The sequence below is a fragment of the Malus domestica genome, chromosome 10, assembly GCF_042453785.1.
Source record: "Malus domestica chromosome 10, GDT2T_hap1".
Lineage (NCBI taxonomy): Eukaryota > Viridiplantae > Streptophyta > Magnoliopsida > Rosales > Rosaceae > Malus > Malus domestica.
In genome coordinates, this window is record NC_091670.1 from 24154100 (window position 1) to 24175942 (window position 21843).

The following is a 21843-nucleotide window of genomic DNA, read 5'->3' on the forward strand; positions in this document are numbered from 1 at the left end:
GTTTAGGGTACATAGGCAGTCTAACGAGACGTTAGATGCAGCCATATAGGAAATGAGATTAAATAATCGAGATAATAACCTTGTTTAAGGAATTGAGCAATGTGAAGGATATTGGTGAAAAATATGCGTTTTAACTTTATGTTTTGGTGATTAATAGTTAGTACACCGTATTTTATAATTGGAAATATTATGAAATGTTTTAAGTTTAGATTTCATCATGGCATATCCATATGTATATTCTTTGCACATAATTATTGTGAACGCTCTGAAGTGCAAAGGTGAACGTAAGACACTCAAGTAAGTTCAGGTAAGTTCAGGTAAGTTTAGGTAAGTTCAAGTAAGTATACGGTATTAGTTGAACTGAGGGGGTTATGGTATGACTACATTTATGTTTTAAGTAACTCCGACACGGTCGTACATGTTGCAATAGTAGGCAACTCCGGCATTGTCGTACAGGTTGCTTATGAGTCGTACATGTGGTATTAAATGCATTTAAAACTCACAAACCTACACCCCGGTGTTAGTGCTCCCGTCTGTGGCCAGGGCACAGTCCTTCACGTAATGTTCACCTCTCGCAAACAGACCACTATAGGTGGTTTCGACTCGTAGGTGACTCTTCACGTGATCGTAGCACTTGAGCATATTCATTTACACCCAGTCTTGTCGTACAGACCACTACAGTAGTTCTGACTCGTGTACAGGCGTAATGCCGTATAGGTCACTAGAGGTAACTCTGGCTAGAATGAGCTATGAGCTATAAAATTAGCCGTACAGGCCACAAAAGGTGGATCCGGCTGACATATCATTTGCATATGCGATGAGATACGAATATGTCGTACAGGTCACTATAGGTGACTCCGACTCATATGCTAGCAATGATTAATGAGATATATGAGGAGATATGGATAAGTCGTATAGGTCACTAGAGGTGACTCCGACTTTTAAGCTAGCATATGTAATGAATATGTGATGAGCTAGCATACGTGATGAATATGTGATGAGCTACCATATGTAATGAATATGTGATGAGCTAGCATACGTGATAAATATGTGATGAATATGTGATGAGCTAGCATACGTGATGAAAATGTGATGGATATGTGATGAGCTAGCATATGTAATGAATATGTGATAAGCTAGCATACGTGATGAATATGTGATGAATATGTGATGAGCTAGCATATGTAATGAATATGTGATGAGCTAGCATATGTGATGAATATGTGATGAGTTAGCATATGTGATGAAATATATGATGAATTAGTATATGTGATGAGATATGAGTAAGTCGTACAGGTCACCATAGGTGACTTCGACTTGCGTACTAGTATGAGTTATTAATCACATAATTATTCGATATTGCTGACGAGATGCAGTGTTGTGATATATTTATGATTTTTCTGGAAATTATACAAGTGTTGTGGCGAGGGGTTAGGATGTTTTATATGGTTTCTATTAAAATTTTATTACAGGGCCACTCACCCTTGTCTTGTCATCACCCTCCAGGTTTTATTAGCTAAGCTTTCTTATTGTCGAAGATTTGTGGCGATTCTGAGTACTGGAGATTATTTCGAGGGTACGACTCTTAATTCACTCTTTTGTACTTACTTATGCTCTAACGTCACGTGTGAAGTGGGTTCATACCCACTCACCAGTGCACTCTGGTATTTAGGCACTCTTAGGTTTAAATTTATTCACAATTTTTCCACATCATCATACTTTATGGCTTCGTCACCTTCTAGGTGTCGGCCAGCACAGCTCGATTCGGAGTCCTAGTGGACATTCCGGGTCGGGGTGTGTCACAAATGCTTTTAAACGACTGAAAGTTCTTTTAGATAAAATATTTTTGGAACCAAACCATAGTAAAAATACAAGTTAATTCTGGAAAAGCATTTGAAGTGTTTCTAACAAGAAACACATTATTTCCAGATATCGATTCCCTATTAGAGAACAAGGATCCTCTCCGGATCCTCTTTGTGGGGTTCCAGAGGATCATCGTACAAGATTGATTGATCCCTCGGATCCCCATAAAGAGGATCCGGAGAGGATCCTTGTTCCCTGTTAGATATCTAGTATGCATGTTGTCCAAATTTTCATCATATAAAATGTAAACTCTTCTTATCACTCGTTTCGTTCGTATGATACATTGGAATTGGTTGAATCGCAGAATTCATATAATTCAGGGTATGAGGGAAGATCGAGGGCCGGAGACAAATAATTTCTCATTTGTGGGGGATTACAAGGGATTGGCCATGAAAGGAATTAACACCTCCTAATCTTAGCATTTTGTGGGGATTGAAAGAGATAAGCAACAAATCGTGATTTTTTCTAGATATTCCCTTTTTTTTGTGTGGGTGGAAGTTATTTAGGGCTCGTTTGACAAGAGTTTTTAAACAACTGAAAACGCTTTTAAATAAAATGATTTTGAAACCAAACTTTAGTAAAAATACAAGTTAATTCTGGAAAAGCATTTGAAATGCTTCTAGCAAGAAACACATAACTAGTGTTTTTGGAATCCAAATTTTTTTTCTCTAAAAACGCTTTCAGTCATTTAAAAACATTTGCCAAATGAGCCATTACACATCACATTTTGGAAACTGCTTCCAAAATAACAAATATAGGCCAAGAAAACAATTAGAGTAAAAAATAAATTTATAAAGTTGATAAGAGTACTAAATTAGAATTACTTTGAGCCCTCAATCTCTGAGTGGAGCGGGCTTCTAAACTTTGAATGACGACGTAATTAAGTCGTGATGGTGATGCATGATGACGAGGATGGAGTTTGGCTACATGTCGCAACTCTTTTCACTATACCATTTAGTATTACAATTTAAAATACAACTTCATTTATAAGTAAAAAGTCTTACTTTAATTAAATTTAATTTGAACTATATTATTACTAATTCATTATGAGACTAAGATCATCATTTCCGTAGATAATATTGTATCTTCTAAAAACAAAAAACAAAACTCTTTTCACTATATCATTTAGTTGGGACCCGACCCGACCCGTCCCATTCCAGTTATGGGTTGTTTGGTGTAGAATGAGTGAGCAAGCCATACAAGACATTTGGTTCCAAGTTTGGTCAAATCTCTGCATACATTTCCTCTTCCCGGAAAGTGGAAATTAAGGTAATCCCTCTGCAACTTTCAACTTGTTAATAATTTCCTGAGGCTGAGGTGCAGTTCATCCTTCCTTAATTACATTTGTTTCTTACTTAGCATTTAATCTCTCTGCAATTTTTATCCTTTTATTTACGCTCCGACAGTTCTCTATGACAACACAATCTCTTGTTGTATCTTTAATAAAGTAAAAAAGATGGTAAATTTCTGGTTTAAGATCCGGAGAGGATCTTCGTTGTAATTTATTTCGGTTATTGAAAAGAAAAAATGGTAAAATCAATATGTATTATGTATGAATTTGGCAAAAATGAGCTTGGTTATGGTGAACGTATGATGCTTTGACTTGTGGGTTTGCAGTTTATGAATGATATGGCTGATTCTTCTTCTGCTTCGGATACCGTCTGTCAAGAAAAATATGATGTGTTTCTTAGTTTCAGAGGTGTTGACACCCGCGATACTTTCACCAGCCATCTCTATTCCGCTTTAGTTCGGAAGAAAATTGAGACCTACATTGATTACAAGCTTGAGAGTGGGGATAAAATTGCACCTAACCTTCTAGAAGCAATTGAAAAATCAAAGCTTTCGGTCGTCATTTTCTCGAAAAACTATGCTTCTTCCACATGGTGTTTGGAGGAACTTGCGCATATACTAGAATGCAAGGATAGATACGGACAGATTGTTGTACCCATCTTTTACGGCATAGATCCATCCCATGTACGAAAACAGCAGGGGAGTTATGGAGATGCATTTGCTCAACTTGAACAACGTTTCAAGGACAGTATGGACAAGGTGCTCAAGTGGAGGGCTGCTTTGACGGATGCAGCCGATATCTCTGGGTTTGATGCCTCAAACAAAACAGGGTAACTAACTATCTAACTTGTATCAATTTCTACTACAATAATTGTTAAGGCATACTAAATACATACTGTTTGTGCTGCACAATCATATTTTCCAGGACAGAGGCCGATTTTGTTGAGAAAGTTGCCCAAGATGTTTTGAGCAAATTGAATCACAAATCGTCAAGCAACTTAAAGGGCCTGGTCGGAATTGAAATCCAAATTGAGCAAATTGAATCATTATTATGCATTGATTCACCAGATGTTTGCACTGTGGGTATTTGGGGAATGGGTGGCATTGGCAAGACCACCCTTGCTGAAGCTGTTTTTCACCGACTCACTTCTAAATTTGAGGCTTCATGTTTTCTTTCAAATGTGAGGGAGGAGTCAGAAAGACATGGACTAAAGCACTTGCAGAATGCACTTCTTCGTGAGATACTAAACGAAAAAGATCTAAATATTGACACTCCATCTATAGGACGAAGTTTTGTTCGAGAAAGGCTCAGCCGTACAAAGGTACTCATTGTTCTTGACGATGTGAATGATTCAAGCCAATTGGAACTTCTAGTTGGTGATGATATTCAGTTTGGTTGCGGAAGTCGAATCATTATAACAACTAGAGACAGACGACTACTTAAGAAAATGGGTGATCCTGACAAGATATTCAAGGTTGAGGGATTAAGGTGTGATGAAGCTCTTCAGCTCTTTCATTTGCACGCTTTCAAAAATGACTCTATGGGGTCATATTATACAGAGTTGTCAAGAATGGTGGTCGATTTTGCCGGAGGCATACCACTAGCTCTTATAATTTTGGGCTCCTTATTCCTTCACTGTGAGAGCAAACAAGACTGGGAAGATCAATTGAACGAGTTGAAAAAGTTTCCCAACCGTAAAATTCAGAATGTGTTGAGACTAAGTTTCGATGGATTAGAAAAAAATGCAAAGGAGATATTTCTTGATATAGCATGTTTTTACAAAGGGATGGATATACGTCTTGCAAAAGAAATGTTAGATATTCGTGGTTTTTTTGCAGGAGGTATTAAAGTTCTCATTGATAAGTCTCTCATTTCAATTTCAGAGATGAACTGCCTAGAAATGCATGATTTACTACAAGAAATGGGACTGGAAATGGTTCGTGAGCAGTGTATTGAGGAGCCCGGAAAACGCAGTAGGTTATTCATTGAGGAGGATGTCTCTCATGTGTTGAAGAATAATACAGTAAGAGCCAAATGCATTCATTTTCTTTTTCTATAAAAAAAAAAGAAAAAAAAATCTTGAATTCTATGAAAGACACCAAGAAGTAACTCATTTATGATTAAAAAAAAATCAGAATATTTTGTTGTCTACTGCATCCTCGTTTATACTTCTGGTCTTTTGTTTGTCAGGGAACTGCAACAGTTGAATGCATATTCTTTAATATGTCTAAGATTAAAGAGCTACACTTGAATCCCGCAGCCTTCAAAAAGATGTATAATCTTAGAGTGCTGGAGATCTATAATTCTTCTAGCTTAGACAATAAGTGCAGCAAATTGTACGTTCCTGAAGGTCTTCAGTCTCTTCCCGATACGCTTAGTTATCTTCACTGGGAGGGATACCCTTTGAAATATTTTCCATCAAAATTTTCTCCTCAAAATCTCGTTAACATTCAAATGGCCCACAGTCAAGTCGAACAGCTTTGGAGTAAAGGCCAGGTATATATTCTTATTTTAGTTCTTGTCAAAAACTTAGTGTGGAATTATCTGGCTTTGTTATGCATTCTTGTCATTCCTCTTTTCTTTCTACAGAAACTTGCGAATTTAAAAGTGATCGATTTTAGCTTCTCCAAACACCTGACTGAAATTCCAGATCTCTCCCTGAGTCGAAAAATTGAACATATAAATCTTGGTTGCTGTAAAAGTTTGGTTGAAATTCCTTCGTATTTTCAATATCTTGACAAACTTAGTTTTCTTGGGCTGAGAGGATGCTCAAATCTCAAATATCTTCCGGAGTTGCCAATCAGCATTAAAACCTTATATTTGTCAGAGACTGCAATAAAGGAATTGCCTTCATCAGTTTGGTCAAACGAAAATCTTTCTCACCTGGATATCGAATTTTGTAAAGATCTTGAGAATCTTCCAAGCTGCAGTTGCAAGCTGAAATTCCCCTTTCGGTTTAGTATAGAGGGCTGCTCATCACTTCGCAAGGTTTGGGAGCTTCCTAGGTATATACAACAACAACAACAACAAAGCCTTTTCCCACTAAGTGGGGTCGGCTATATGAATCCTAGAAGGCCATTGCGCTCGGTTTTGTGTCATGTCCTCCGTTAGATCCAAGTACTCTAAGTCTTTTCTTAGAGTCTCTTCCAAAGTTTTCCTAGGTCTTCCTCTACCCCTTCGGCCCTGAACCTCTGTCCCGTAGTCACATCTTCGAACCGGAGCGTCATTCGGCCTTCTTTGCACATGTCCAAATCATCGGAGCCAATTTTCTCTCATCTTTCCTACAATTTCGGCTACTCCTACTTTACCTCGGATATCCTCATTCCCAATCTTATCCTTTCTCGTGTGCCCACACATCCCACGAAGCATCCTCATCTCCGCTACACCCATTTTGTGTACGTGTTGATGCTTCACCGCCCAACATTCTGTGTCATACAACATCGCTGGCCTTATTGTCGTCCTATAAAATTTTCCCTTGAGCTTCAGTGGCCTACGACGGTCACACAACACGCCGGATGCATTCTTACACTTCATCCATCCAGCTCGTATTCTATGGTTGAGATCTCCATCTAATTCTCCGTTCTCTTGCAAGATAGATCCAAGGTAGCGAAAACGGTCGCTTTTTGTGATCTTCGCTAGATTGCTCCGGTCATTAGCGTGGATAAGTATATAAATGGATAGAGATAGGAAAGCAAACACAAGATGTACGTGGTTCACCCAGATTGGCTACGTCCACGGAATAGAAGAGTTCTCATTAATTGTGAAGGGTTTACACAAGTACATAGGTTCAAGCTCCCCTTTAGTGAGTACAAGTGAATGATTTAGTACAAATGACATTAGGAAATATTGTGGGAGAATGATCTCGTAATCACGAAACTTCTAAGTATCGGAGTGTGGTGTCGTCTTGACTTGCCTTATCTGTCTCATAGGTAGATGTGGCATCTTCTCTGGAAGTACTCTTCCTCCATCCAGGGGTGGTATCTTTAACTGGTGGAGATGCACAAGGTAATGTATCAATTTCACTTGAAGCTTACTTGTAGTTTCAGGCTTGGTCAAGCGCGATACAAACCATGTAGTAGGAGTCCCCCAAGTCGCCGAGCTAGGGGGTCTGCTGAAAGAGGTGACAGACAAGGTAAGCAATCAGAGCTCCGACTGATTGTTCACCTTCTCCCCATCTTGCAGCAGCATGAAGGATAAAGAGAAGAAAAATGAGAAGAGATGATATGAGATACTTTTGCTTTTGAAGAAGTAACTTTCCACAGGCTTATTCTTGAACTGAGCTGGAGGGTTTTCTGGTTTCCTCCAGAGTATAAGGCCGACTGAAGAATTTGAGGGTCAAAACAAGTCCATCAAATCTAGAGTACGTTCCACCCTGCTGATATGGGATACTTTTGCTTTTGACAGAGTAATAGATGTATCGGCACGTGTGCTGTTACGCTTGTCTCCACATGCTTCCTTGTATCCTTCGCACTTGCCCTATCTGTTCCCCAAGCAGATGCGGAATCTTCCCTGGAAATATAAGATGTTGAAGATGAGTACTCGAGAGTAATGCCAGGTAAGTAATCAGGTAAGGGGTTCCAGGCAGTCAGTTCCTGGCTGGAAGCTTGATTCCAAGTGCTGACTGATTGCTCTCTTTCTCCTTGTCTTGCAGGTAAAAACAAGGCCAAAGGAAAAGACAGGGAAAAAGCATGATATGGGATACTCTTGCTTTTAACCCTAATGATATGAGATATTCTTGCTCTAGTATAGCTTGTTTGCAGAGGTATTATCGGGGGGAAGGAAAGCTGAATATTTCGAAAGGCTTCGTTGGGAGTGCCCTCTCAGATATGATGAAGGGTTGAGCATTTTTGCAGGTCTGCCTGTCTGTTGGGGATGGAGGTCGACATATATAGGAGTCTCCCTAAGAAGTAGTAATGTTATTCCTTTACCCTGCTTGGTCATAGCACGGTAGTGGGAGCTGCCAGTTTCACATGTTTTAACTCTGTCAGAGCACTTTGAAAAAGTGGTCTGTGGTATCTGGCTCTCGAGATTCGGAGAAAGATGCCTCTTCGATTTTTGAGAAAGCAATCATGCTGGAGGTCTGGCTCTCGAGATTCGGAGAGCAATGTCTCTTCGATTTTTGAGAAAGTAATCATGTTGGGAGTTTGGCTCTCGAGATTCGGAGGGCGGTGCCTCTTCGATTTTGGAGCAAGCAATCTGTTGGGAGTGTTGTCTCGAATGTGAGTAAAGGTTGGGCATGTTTGCTAGTCTACCTTGCCATGAAGCACAAAGGTTGACACACAGGGACTTTCCAATTATCCAGCAATGGTACTGTTCCTTTACCCTCTCTTCGATTTTGAGAAAGTAGTCATGTTGGGAGTCTGGCTCTCGAGATTCGGAGGACGGTGTCTCTTCGATTTTGGAGCAAGCAATCTTGTTGGGAGTGTTTTCTCGAATGTGAGTAAAGGTTGGGCATGTTTGCTAGTCTACCTTGCCACGAAGCACATAGGTTGACAAACAGGGACTTTCCAATTATCCAGCAGTGGTACTGTTCCTTTACCCTTGTGGGTAATAATATGGTAGCTAGACCTTCAAAATTTATGTGTCTAAACTTTGTTAGTGCTGTTTCTTTGCTATTCTTTTACCTTTCTTGGTCAGAGCGATGTAGTGGGAGTTGCAAGCTTCACGTGCTCAACTTTGGCAGAGAACTTTGGCAAAGTTATCTGTGGTACCCATGAGCTATTGTTGCGTGTGGGAAGTGGGTGATTGAACAGTAAGATTCATGTGCTTTCTACTTCACCAGAAGTCTTCGACAGAATGCCCATAATTTCTGCAAAGCTGAGTGTGCGTGTGACAGGTGCTGACAAGGCTAGAAAAGTAGGTGCCTCTTCGATTTCTGAGATCGGCCCTCGTGGTCTCTAAGCAGCCCAGCTTTTGAGAAAGCGAGCGCCTCTTCGATTGATTCGGAGAACGATGCCTCATCGATTTTTGAGAAAGCAATCATGCTGGGGGTCTGGCTCTCGAAGATTCGGGGAGCAGTGTCTCTTCGATTTTTGAGAAAGTAATCATGTTGGGAGTCTGGCTCTCGAGATTCGGAGGGCGGTGCCTCTTCGATTTTGGAGCAAGCAATCTTGTTGGGAGTATTTTCTCGAATGTGAGTAAAGGTTGGGCATGTTTGCTAGTCTACCTTGCCACGAAGCACAGAGGTTGACACACAGGGACTTTCCAATTATCCAGCAGTGGTACTATTCCTTTACCCTTGTGGGTAATAATATGGTAGCTAGACCTTCAAAATTTATGGGTCTAAACTTTGTTAGTGCTGTTTCTTTGCTATTCTTTTACCCTTCTTGGTCAGAGCGATGTAGTGGGAGCTGCAAGCTTCACGTGCTCAACTTTGGCAGAGAACTTTGGCAAAGTTATCTGTGGTACCCATGAGCTATTGTTGCGTGTGGGAAGTGGGTGATTGAACAGTAAGATAAATGTGTTTTCTACTTCCCCAGAAGTCTTCGACAGAATGCCCATAATTTCCGCAAAGCTGAGTGTGCGTGTGACAGGTGCTGACAAGGCTGGAAAAGTAGGTGCCTCTTCGATTTCTGAGATCGGCCCTCGTGGTCTCTGGGGAGCCCAGCTTTTGAGAAAGCGAGCGCCTCTTCGATTTCTGAGATCAGCCTTCGAGGTCTTTGAGCAGCCCAACTTTTGAGAAATCAAACGCCTCTTCGATTTCTGAGATCAACCCTCGTGATCTCTAAGCAGCCCAGCTTTTGAGAAAGCAAACGCCTCTTCGATTTCTGAGCAGGCGCCTCTTCGATTTCTGAAGCTCCGTCGAGTGCAGATTTTTATAGGGGCTGGCATTAAGTTCCAAAGCACACTTGAATCTCCACCAGTAGAAGCTTCATTCTTGCACTTCTAAGATCTTGATTTGTCCGACCTCTTCTCTCTTCAACACCTTTGAAAATGTCTGGCCCCTCCGACCGTCGTTTTGACTTGAACCTTGTTGAAGAGGCAGCCCCGCCTTCTCCAGACAACATATGGCGCCCATCCTTCGTCTCCCCTACTGGTCCTCTTACCGTTGGGGATTCCGTGATGAAGAATGATATGACCGCTGCGGTGGTGGCCAGGAACCTTCTCACTCCCAAAGATAACAGACTACTTTCCAAACGGTCTGATGAGTTAGCTGTTAAGGATTCGCTGGCTCTCAGTGTTCAGTGTGCAGGTTCTGTGTCTAATATGGCCCAACGCCTATTTGCTCGAACCCGCCAAGTTGAATCATTGGCGGCTGAAGTGATGAGTCTCAAACAGGAGATTAGAGGGCTCAAGCATGAGAATAAACAGTTGCACCGGCTCGCACATGACTATGCTACAAACATGAAGAGGAAGCTTGACCAGATGAAGAAAACTGATGGTCAGGTTTTACTTGATCATCAGAGATTTGTGGGTTTGTTCCAAAGGCATTTATTGCCTTCGTCTTCTGGGGCTGTACCGCGTAATGAAACTCCAAATGATCAACCTATGATGCCTCCTCCTTCTAGGGTTCTGTCCAGTACTGAGGCTCCAAATGATCCCCCTCCGGTGCCTTCTCTTTCTGGAGCTCTACCGACTGCTGAGACTTCTCCTAAGCAACCTTTGTGAAGGCTCCCTCTTGTGTGTTTATTTTGACTCATGTATATGTACATATTTGTAGCTTATCGGGGATATCAATAAATAAGCTTTCCTTCATTTCAACGTATTGTGTTAAATACACCAAAGCCTTCTTCGCTAAGTTCTTTGAATTTTCTTTTGTTGAAGCTTGTATGTTGAAGCTTGTATGTTGAAGCTTTCTGAGTGGAGCATGTAGGTTGGGGTAGTGTTCCCTTAATTTTCCGAGTGAGGAAAACTTCTCGGTTGGAGACTTGGAAAATCCAAGTCACTGAGTGGGATCGGCTATATGAATCTTAGAACGCCATTGTGCTCGATCCTGTGTCATGTCCTTCGTTAGATCCAAGTACTCTAAGTCTTTTCTTAGAGTCTCTTCCAAAGTTTTCCTAGGTCTTCCTCTACCCCTTCGGCCCTGAACCTCTGTCCCATAGTCGCATCTTCTAATCGGAGCGTCAGTAGGCCTTCTTTGCACATGTCCAAACCACCGTAACCGATTTTCTCTCATCTTTCCTTCAATTTCGGCTACTCCTACTTTACCCCGGATATCCTCATTCCTAATCTTATCCTTTCTCGTGTGCCCACACATCCAACGAAGCATCCTCATCTCCGCTACACCCATTTTGTGTACGTGTTGATGTTTCACCGCCCAACATTCTGTGCCATACAGCATCGCCGGCCTTATTGCCGTCCTATAAAATTTTCCCTTGAGCTTCAGTGGCATACGGCGGTCACATAACACGCCAGATGCACTCTTCCACTTCATCCATCCAGCTTGTATTCTATGGTTGAGATCTCCATCTAATTCTCCGTTCTTTTGCAAGATAGATCCTAGGTAACGAAAACGGTCGCTCTTTGGTATTTCTTGATCTCCGATCCTCACCCCTAACTCGTTTTGGCCTCCATTTGCACTGAACGGAGGATTTTTTGAATGGGACAGCAATAGAAACATTGCCTTCATCAATTGAGTGTCTCTTTGGTCTTACTGAAATTGGACTGAAAGATTGCAAAAGTCTCGTCAGTCTCCCTACGAGCATATGTAAGTTGAAATGTCTTGAGGGACTTGATCTCACTGGTTGCTCTAAATTTGAATGCTTCCCAGAAATTTTGGAGCCTATGGAACATCTGAAGTTTCTTTCATTAAAGGGAACAGCAGTTAAAGAGCTACCTTCATCAATCGAATTTCTCTCTCATCTCCTAATCATTGACTTGAAAAATTGCCAAAGATTCATGAGTCTCCCGAAGAGCATTTGTAAGTTGAAATCCCTTTGGAAGCTTAACCTGAAAGAGTGCTGTAGATTCAACTGTTTCCCTGAAATCTTGGAGCCTATGGAACGTCTAGAGTTTCTTAGTTTAAGAAGGACAGCAGTTAAAGAGCTGCCCTCATCAATCGAAAATCTAATTGGGCTTGAAACATTAGATCTCCGTCTGTGCAAGAAGCTTGAGTTTGTCCCAAGCAGCATCTACAATTTAAACTGTCTTAGAACTCTCAGTTTTGATGGCTGTTCTAAACTTAAAAAATTGCCTTCATCCTCATTTGGCTTGAACGATTTGGAAGAAGCAACTCTCAGTTATTCCGGTATATTAGAAATCCCTGATCGCCTCGTTTGCTTAACCTCATTACGAGGATTAGATCTAAGAGGAACCATGGTTAAGTGGATACCAGCAAGCATCAAACAAGCTTCTCGGCTGTCTTGCCTGTTGTTAAATAATTGCAAAAGCCTTCAATCTTTACCCGAGCTCCCAGGGGTACGTTGGCTGGAAGCACATGGTTGCACTTCTCTGGGGAAAGTGTCAAGTTTAAGGACTCAACTTGTACAAGGTCGTGATGATTATGAACATGGAGTTTATGGTAGGATCCCCGAGAAACTTATATTTTCTGGTTGCTTGAAATTGGATGAGAATGCGCGGAACAGCATAATGGACGACGCACATCTTCGAATTTTGCGAATGGCGGCGTCACACAATGCGGAATCGTTGGATGGAAATTCTTTAGTTACCATTGTATGTCCAGGAAATGAAATTCCTAATTGGTTCGGAGCTCAAAATGAGGGATCTTCGATAAATATCCGTCTTCCTCCAAATTGTTTTGGGTCAGACTTCTTGGGCTTCGTTTTCTCTCTTCTTGTTGAATTTGACAACTATAATGTTGAACAAGGATTGGAGTTCGGATGTAAATCCACACTCAAAGGGAATAGTGGTAAAAGCCATGAATTTAGCTGTCGTTTGTGTGATCGACTGTGGGGTGAAACCCAAGGTGAAGAAAGCAACGGCTACAATTTCAATTCGGACCACGTGTTTGTGTGGTATAATACATTTGACCTTGTGGGGGGAGCACAATGCTCTACTGCTCTTCACAATGGTGTCACTGAGGCATCTGTTGAGTTCTACCCCAAAGATCATCATGACAGACCGCTTAACTCATACACAGTGAAGGTAAAAAGGTGTGGAGTCCGCCTGTTGTATGCTGAAGATACTAAGTAATCTGATGTCGCGTGACGGAGCTAAGAGTAGCGGAAGATACTAAAAGTCTGAGAAGTTGTGATGAGTCTGAAGCAAGCGGAAGTGATACTTTGAGTCCTTGTAAGAAACAAGGGGATGACCAGTACCCGAAAGGGAACAAAACTCGAGGTGCAAGATCAACCATGCTCGATTGTAGAGAAAAAACTATTGTAGACTTGGTAGTCTAATTTAAAAACTGTGGTAGTCTTTCTTGTTTTGTGCTTTCTGCTCTCCCATGTACCGAAAGAAATAAAACAAATCATTCCCGTCCGAAATTCGATTGTAATACGATTTAAGGTACGTATTCTACATCAAACATTTCATGAAATTAGTTGAACTACCAAATAGCGTATAAATTGGATTTTTTTTTTCTCCATTGAAAAAGTATGGTCTTCTATAGAGCACACGTCAAGCTGGAAGACTGAGAATTTTGCGAAGAGAAAAACAAAGAGCAAAATGTTCGAAAACCGTGCGAAAGGGCCTTGTTATGTTGTTGAGTTGCCACCAAATAGTCAGAGTTGGATGGCTTGAATTCCTTGGAAGTTTCCTTTCTATTTTTTTAATTTTAGTTTTAAGTTTAATTATTTTTGGTTGTTAGCGTCTGGTGATTTTCCTACATTGTTCTTGTGCAAATAGTCACTACAAATGTTAAAACATAAAGGGATCTCTGCAACTGTTTTCTAGCTCTCATGCTTAATTTCGTCGTGATCAGTGCAACGTCTTCTTAATTAGGTTGTTTTGGTTGTAATATTTTGCAACTTCTATCTTGGTCTGGACTCCGGAGGTAATCCAACTGACTTTTTCTGTTGCATAAATTATCTGTCGAAAGATCACTCATTTCTTATTCATATACAGCCAATTTGCATATTTTGACTTGTAGGTGTGCAGGTTGTGGATAGGGAGGTATGGCTTCATCTTCTTCTTCTCCTCCTTTATCTAGACCCTCTCCTCCCGAGAAGTATGATGTGTTTATTAGTTTCAGAGGTGAGGACACCCGCCTTAGTTTTAAAGTTCTCATTGACAAGTCTCTCATATCAATTGATTCAACCCGGGAAACCATAGAGATGCATGATTTGCTTCAGGAAATGGGTTGGGCAATTGTTCGTGAACAATGCGTTGAAGAGCCTGGAAAATGTAAGAGGTTGTTCAATGCTAAGGATGTCTATCATGTATTGAATAATAATATGGTATAAGCCAAATGCATTAACTTTACAGAATGTCATTAACTTTCTATTAGAAACTCATTTATAATAAGTTAAATTCTTATAAATGTAATTCTGGTTAACTTTTGTTGTGTATTGTATTCAAATTTATAATTTGCTCTTGATTGACAGGGAACTTCAGCTGTTGAAGCCGTTTTCTTTAACATATCTGAGATTGAAGAACAACACTTGAATCATGCAGATTTCAAAAAAAATGAATCAACCGAAGTTGCTAAATGTTGATAATTCTAGCTGTGGCCAATTAAATTTTTCTCTAGATCTTCCCAATTCTCTTTGTTATCTTTACTGCTGTGGATTTCCTTTCAAATCTTTGCCGTCAAAATCTTCTCCAGAAAATCTTGTTGAGCTTTGAATGCCCCACATCCTAGTTGATCAACTTTGGAAGAAAGGCCAGGTACATATGCTTATTTTACTTCTTATAACATGCAGGGCAGAATGTTGTTCAATCTAAAGTATTAATTCTTACTATTTCTCTTTCATTTGTAACAGAATCTTATGAGCTTAAAAGTGCTTGATCTTAGTTACTCTAGCAATTTGACTGAAATTCCAAATCTCTCTCAGTGTTTGAAGATTGAGTATATAAATCTTTTTGGTTGTACAAGTTTGGTTGAAATTCCTTCGTATTTTCGATTTCTAGACAAGCTTACTTATGTTCAACTGGGATGGTGCAAGAGTCTCAATTATCTCCTAGAGATGCCAGGCAATATCGAATTCTTAAGTTTACAAAGCTCTGGTATAAAGGAGTTGCCATTATCAGTTTGGTCTAATGAAAGAATTTCTGAGTTTAATATTGAGGATTGTAAAGAACTTGAGAAACTTCCAAGCAGCACTTGTAATCTGAAAGTCTCTGGTACTTTTAGTCTAGATCACTGCTTATCTCTTGGCAAGTTTTCCGAGCTTCCCAAGGATATTAGTGTGTTAGATTTGGCTAGGACATCAACAAAATTATTGCCTGTATCATCAATGGCGCACCTCTTTAGTCTCACTACAGTTAAACTAAAGGATTGCCAAAAGCTTGGGAGTCTCCCAATTGGCATTTGCAAGTTGAATTCTCTTAAGGAACTCGATCTCACTGGTTGCTCTAGATTTAAATACTTCCCAGTCATCTTGGATCCAAAGGAACATTTGGAGTTTCTTAGTTCAGAAGAAACAGCTATTAAAGAGCTACACTCGACAATCGAATTTCTCCCTGTTCTCAAAACATTTCAATTAAAAGGTTGCAAAAGGCTTGAAAGTCTCCCAACGAGCATTTGTAAGTTGAAATGTCTTGAGGGACTTGATCTCTCTGGTTGCTCTAGATTCGAATACTTCCCAGAAATATTGGAGCCAATGGAACATCTGGAGTTTCTTTGTTTCAAAGGGACTGCGGTTAAAAAGCTTCCTTGTTCGATTGATAATCTAATTGGGCTTCAAACATTAGATCCCATCTTTGCGGGAACTTTGAGGTTGTCCCAAGCAGCATCTACAATTTAAAAAATCTTGTAACTCTCAACTTTTATGCCTGTCAGAAACTCAAAGAATTACCTTTCGGCACTGTCAGTTCGATATCTTTGGAAGTACCAAACCTCAGTCGCAGTGGTATATCAGAAATCCCTGATGGTCTCGTTTGCTCAGCTTCATTGAAAGATGTAAATCTGAGTGAAACCCTGATTAGGAGCACACCTGCATGCATCAAAGAAGCACCTTGTCTGTCTCGCCTGTGGTTAACCAATTGCAAGATGCTTCAGTCTTTACCAGAGCTCCTGGTGCTAGTCTATCTTGAAGCAGAATGTTGCACATCACTAAAGACAGTGTCAAGTTCAAGGACAACACTCACACAAGGTTGGGATAAATTTTGTCAAGAAATAATCAACTTTTTTTACTGCATAAATTTAGAGCACAATGCAAGAAGCAACATAATGGCTGATGCACAACTTAGAATTTTGCGAGTCGCAAGTGCGTCCCCGAAGTTAAGAGAAACAAAATATGATGTACGTCTCTCTCTCCCCTCTGTTGCTACTTTTCAATGATCAAAAATATACAATGTATTTTTCCACTGATCTAAAATATATAGTCCAATTGTCCATCAATGTTACAGGAAAACTCTTCTCGGCCTTTGGTTACCATTTTATGTCCGGGGCATGAAATTCCAAATTGGTTCAGCAATCAAAATGACGGATCTTCAATAACAATCAACCTTCCCCCGAACTGGTTTTGCAATGGTTTCTTGGGTTTTGCTCTATCTGTGGTTGTTACTTATAACGACTGCCGGGTCCGACATGGTTTGGAGTTCGGATGTAAGTACAAGTAACAAATTCATAACTAAGAATGGTGAAAGTCATGAAATGATCGGGTGTCCTTTCTATTTAGGATGGTACGACTCCAATTTCAATCCACATCACATGTTTGTGACCTACAATGCCTTTGAACTTGAAGAAGATGGTAATACTCCGCTGATTTTCGCAAACTTGTTAGGGAGGCCTCTGTTCATTTCTGGCCAGTGAGTATTTCCGGCCAACCCACTTCCTATGTGAAGGTGAAGTGTGGTATCAGCCTGTTGTATGCCGAAGATGCCGAGAAATTAAAACTGATGGCATGATTATGGAAAGTAAAAGTAGAAGAAGATACGGGACATGACGAGTCTGAAGCAAGTGGAAGTTGTGAACCTGAAGCCAGTGTGACGAGCCTGTAGCAAGTCGAGTCATTGTTCGATCTAATAACCCGACTGTAGTTTGATGGGGGGGTCATCTCCTTGAATTATGTTTGTAGTTTTGTGGGGAAAGTTATGTTTATAATTTGCTTGTTGTAGAGCCACTTGTAAATACTGTGAAATCCACAATACACAATGTTAAGGCCAAAGTATTGTGTCTATGTACAGGGATTTGAAATTTTCTGATTTAGTTTCTTAAAAAAGTTATGATTTGAAATTTTCTAGCGTTGTGTCTATGTACAGGGATTTGAGATGCTCCAATTAACTCATCAAATGTATCAATATAAATTTCCTTGATTCTCAAACATATTGTACTTCCATGCTAATTCGAGTGAGAGAAAATTATTTATTTTCTTCTGGGCCTATTTCGATTAGCTCATATGAAATCCGAAATCCTATTTATCGGGACTTGGCCTTCACTTTCCCTTTCGTAGCCCAACATTTGGGCCTGGGTTATGTTAACCCATTTAATTTAATTTAATTTAATTTATTTATGCATAGATTCCCTTGTATATATGTTCTCGTTTGCGGAAGTTATGAACTCGAAGTTCATACTTTTAATTCGAACCACATTATTGCTAGCTTATGGTAAAACTAAGTTCAACTCATCATTCTTAGTGTAGACAATATCGTTTGATCAAAAAAAAAAAGTAAGAGAACAACAATTTTGCATCTAAAGTAATCTGAAGCAATAAATTATAACTATTTAAGATGTCACATAAAAGCTTAACTTGGTTGATGAGAAAAGTTCAAATGGTAGTTTGGTTCTGGGGTACAAAGAGCGTTGTCTTAATAACCATAGCTACATTGAAGAATACAATGTGAAATGCATAGGACAGACAGACAGACAGACTAAAACATGAGTCCACCCATGTCCCACCCGGAGGTTAACAATTCTCTGTTCAAGTAGAGAAACAACAAAAACCAACGAATGTGTCAGGATTTTTGGAAATTGCTACTACCTTGGAGGTGGAACTTAAAGCTATTATTTATGTTGTTTATATGGCTAGCTTTGGATTGGGGTTAGCATTCTTATTGGATTGAGATTCTTCTTTGGCAATGCATTTTCTTTTTAATGGATCTTCTCAGGGTGCCTTGCTGTTTATTGGTTGATTGGGCAAATTGTTGCATATTCTCTCTCCCCATCCATATTATGTTTTCTCACATTTATTGCGAAGGAAATCAAGTGGTTGGTTGTTTGGCAAACTATGGTGTTGATTATGTTGGAGGTTCACTGGTGGAATTCTTGTCCTCCGTGCCACAGTTATCCACCTCTTCCAGGGGCCTCACAGAGGCATTTTAGCCATCCCCTAGGCACAAGTCTGGCTTCCACATTAGCAGCGGTTTCGAATCCAAGATCTCTAGTTTTTAATTTGAAGGAAGTTTCGCAATCCGCATTTTACCACTGGGTCATCTTTCTACTTCTTGTTAGGGTATGGTTTCATGTTCCCTCTAACTTTTTGTATCTTTATTTATTTTTTCTTCTTCAATATATTCACTATGATGTCTTTTTTTTTTTAAGGAAAATTAATGAAAAATAAAAAAAAACCTTTAGTTTTAATGAAAAATGACAAATAAATGTGTAGTGCATAGTACCAGGGAAAAGTAAAAATGTGGGTTTTCAGTAAAAATGAACATTATCAGAAGTGTTTCGTTAAAAATCGTTTTTTTTTTTAATGATAGGTACGTTGGAGTGGAAGTGGCATTTTTTTTAAATTAAAAAAAAAAAGGAGTGCTGAGTATGACAGGTTTCTGGTAGAAGTTGAATGCCTTCTATCTAATTATGTTTGTAAACTTTTTGGGGAAAATTATGTTTCTAACTTGCATATTGAAGAGCTAATTAATTTGCTGGGGCAAATTTTCATTACAAAAAACCACATACAAAAGATTGAAATTTTGAGGGAGAAAGAAATGAAGGAGAATTAAAAGGTCATCTGATGTTCCATGGCTATCGTAAAGCATGTACAACAACATTAAAGACTTTTTTTTTAAGTGAGGTCAATTATATTAATTTTAAAACGTTAGCTCGGTTTTACATTAAGTTTTCTGTTAGCTCTAACTACTTCATGTTTTTTTTTTAAAGTCTATTTCCAAGTTTTCTTAGATCTTTCTTTACTTATTTTGTCTGAAAAAAAAAAAATAGGCTTAAACGTCAATATGGTCCCTGTGTTTTATTCTATCGGCCAATTTAATCCCTGTGTTTTCAATTCAGTCAAATTGGTCCCTGAATTTATGTCAGTTAGCCAATTCAAGACAATCTGTTAAAGCACGGTTAAAATTGACATGTGCTAGGCACTTGAGAGGACAAAAACGTAATTTTATTGCTGCAACCCAACCATGGCTTCTCCACCGTCTTCCCCGCTGCTTCTCCGGCGTCGTCATAAATCAGAGCTTCTACCCTTCCTCTTTCTCCCGTAGCCGCTCCTCTCTTATACCCTTTCTCTCCTGTAGCCTCCATCACTCCCAAACCTCCACCACCTCCCTTCCTTCTCCTTAATCTCCAGATCCTGTCTCATCGACTTCCTCTTCACGGCTCAGGTACAGAACTCCCGCGACGATGATCCTGCACGATGGTGCGCCAGGTGATGAGGTACAGCCTCATCGACTCTCTCTCTCTAGCTGATACAATTGTCTCTGTTTTATGTGATATATTTTGCGAATTGATCGACTACCCAAATCTTAATTTCATAAAAGACGACGACTTTTAGCTGAACCACTTACAGTGAGCTCCAGATTAATCCTACCCAAAAAGGTTTCCATATATATATATAGTTTGGTGTTTTTTTTTCTGTGAATTTGTATAAATTTATTAGAGTTGATGGGTTATGCTGGTTGGTGTTTTAGGCTACCCTTGCTCGGCTTGAAGCTTTGAAAAATGATAATGTTGGTTTGGAGACGGTAGAAGTTAACGACGACGATGAAGCTTCTCTTGACGACGATGATGACAATTTTTTTATGGAACTTCTCCTTACCCTCTCTGGGTGCGCTTCTGCTCGGGTCGTTGCCAGAATATACACTATGATACTCGATGTTTGAAGTTTATTGCCTGATTGGTGAGTGGTTTTAACCGACACATGCAGCTTTAGTGAACTGGATGCTGATTCATGTTGATAATCCATATCATATGCATGGGAGAGAAATAGATTCATAGGTCTTCCATGTTTTTTTTTTTGGTATTTAGTGGGTGTATAATAAAATTACGTTTTTGTCCTCTCACGTGCCTAGCACATGTCAATTTTAACAGTCTTTTAACGGATTGTCTTGAATTGGCTAACAGATATAAACACAGGAACCAATTTAGCTGAATTGAAAATACAGGACTAAATTGGTTAATAAAGTAAAACACAAGGACCATATTGACATTTAAGCCAAAAAAATATGTAGATACAAGGTGTATGGAGCAAGAAATTAGAGAAAACTAAAGACAAAGTTGAATTATGTCTTCTTTTCGTTGATAGAACAAATCATTATTGAATTTTTTTTTTTTGGGTGAAAAATTGGGTTTGTAATTTTCATATTAATCTTAGACAGACAAAATTTACAGAGGCAAATATCATATAAAGTTAAAATTTTACAGAACAATGGAGCTCTCAAGGATGCCAAAGTGGATGATTTCGGCCACTTTTATCGCCACAAATTTTGCTCACATCGGATTAGCCGCCAACCCGACCCGACCAACTTGAATTCAAGTTATGGACTTAAGCCCAATGTTGGAGACAAAAGACTCTGGAGTTTGGAGTCTTGGACTGTTTTTTTTTTCAGAAAAAGACTTGAAGCTTCTGCTGCCGATATGTTGGAACTTAAGTAAGAGAGAGAAAGCAGTTATTCTAGACCCGATTCCACACAGCACGTTCTGAGTTTGATTCCTGACCTTAATGAATCGCACGATGGTAGCTAAGGAAGGCTGAAATGTCTTTATGAGTCTTCTTGGCTCCTGAAAAAGAGAAAGTAGTTCAATGGGGTAGGTCTTATAGGACCTCCCTAATATCCTTTCACTGTTGGGTATTGTAGTTTCCGTAACTTGATGGTCAACTGCAATGTCAACTGCTAAAGCCTGATCAAATCTCTGTATGCAACTGCTCCAAGGTAGTCTATCTGGCAGCAACTTCTATCTCAATTGCTTAATTAGGACCTGATGCTCGCTTATTAGCACCTTACTCTCTTTTGAATTATATTGTTTCCCACTTTGCAATTCATCTCTCTGCAACTTACCTATCCTGAAACTGCTAATCTGGTATCTGAAATATTCCTGACATGAAAAATTGAAAATGTGATCTTTCCAAAATCACACTGGTTATATTGATCGGTGCACGATTGCATCATTTACATTTATGTCTCATTTGTTGTTTAGAATTGGATTGGAATTGATAACCCTCTAAATTCAACGTAAAGTGAAGTTAGAGGAGAATTATTTTTCATTTTTGAGAGGATCGGAATGGATAAGTTTTCTTGTTGAGTAATCCATTTCCTACCCCCAACCAAATTGACCATAATTTTTTCATTTCTTCATTCAACATACCTTGGCTTATCCATTCCAATCCAATCCTTCATACCAATCAAGGCCTTTGGATTATGAAAATATGATGCTTTGACTACTTGTGGGTTTGCAGGCTGTGAATATGGCTGATTCTTCTTATGATTCTGTTGCTGTTACTTCTCGTCGA

The 21843-nt window shown here is 39.6% G+C and overlaps 4 protein-coding genes across 4 annotated transcripts in view; all 4 read left to right on the top strand.

Moving 5' to 3' along the window:
* LOC103406393 (TMV resistance protein N-like) overlaps window positions 1-21843 on the top strand; it is a 119067-nt gene that overhangs the window by 41102 nt on the left and 56122 nt on the right. The window lies entirely within an intron of this gene.
* Window positions 3346-11711, top strand: LOC103417122 (TMV resistance protein N-like). Its single transcript, XM_070805672.1, has 5 exons — window positions 3346-3983; window positions 4079-5177; window positions 5345-5650; window positions 5744-6205; window positions 11706-11711. Exons 1-5 carry the CDS (start codon window positions 3484-3486, stop codon window positions 11709-11711), a joined length of 2373 nt encoding a protein of 790 aa, XP_070661773.1. The 5' UTR covers window positions 3346-3483.
* LOC139189021 (disease resistance-like protein DSC1) lies at window positions 11474-13542 on the top strand. The gene has a single exon (XM_070807224.1). The coding sequence runs from the start codon at window positions 11882-11884 to the stop codon at window positions 13247-13249; it is 1368 nt and encodes a 455-aa protein (XP_070663325.1). The 5' UTR covers window positions 11474-11881; the 3' UTR covers window positions 13250-13542.
* On the top strand, window positions 14156-17484 carry LOC103417123 (protein SUPPRESSOR OF npr1-1, CONSTITUTIVE 1-like). Its single transcript, XM_017327276.3, has 4 exons — window positions 14156-14401; window positions 14602-14884; window positions 14980-16460; window positions 16568-17484. The coding sequence occupies exons 2-3, from the start codon at window positions 14843-14845 to the stop codon at window positions 15961-15963; spliced, it is 1026 nt and encodes a 341-aa protein (XP_017182765.3). The 5' UTR covers window positions 14156-14401; window positions 14602-14842; the 3' UTR covers window positions 15964-16460; window positions 16568-17484.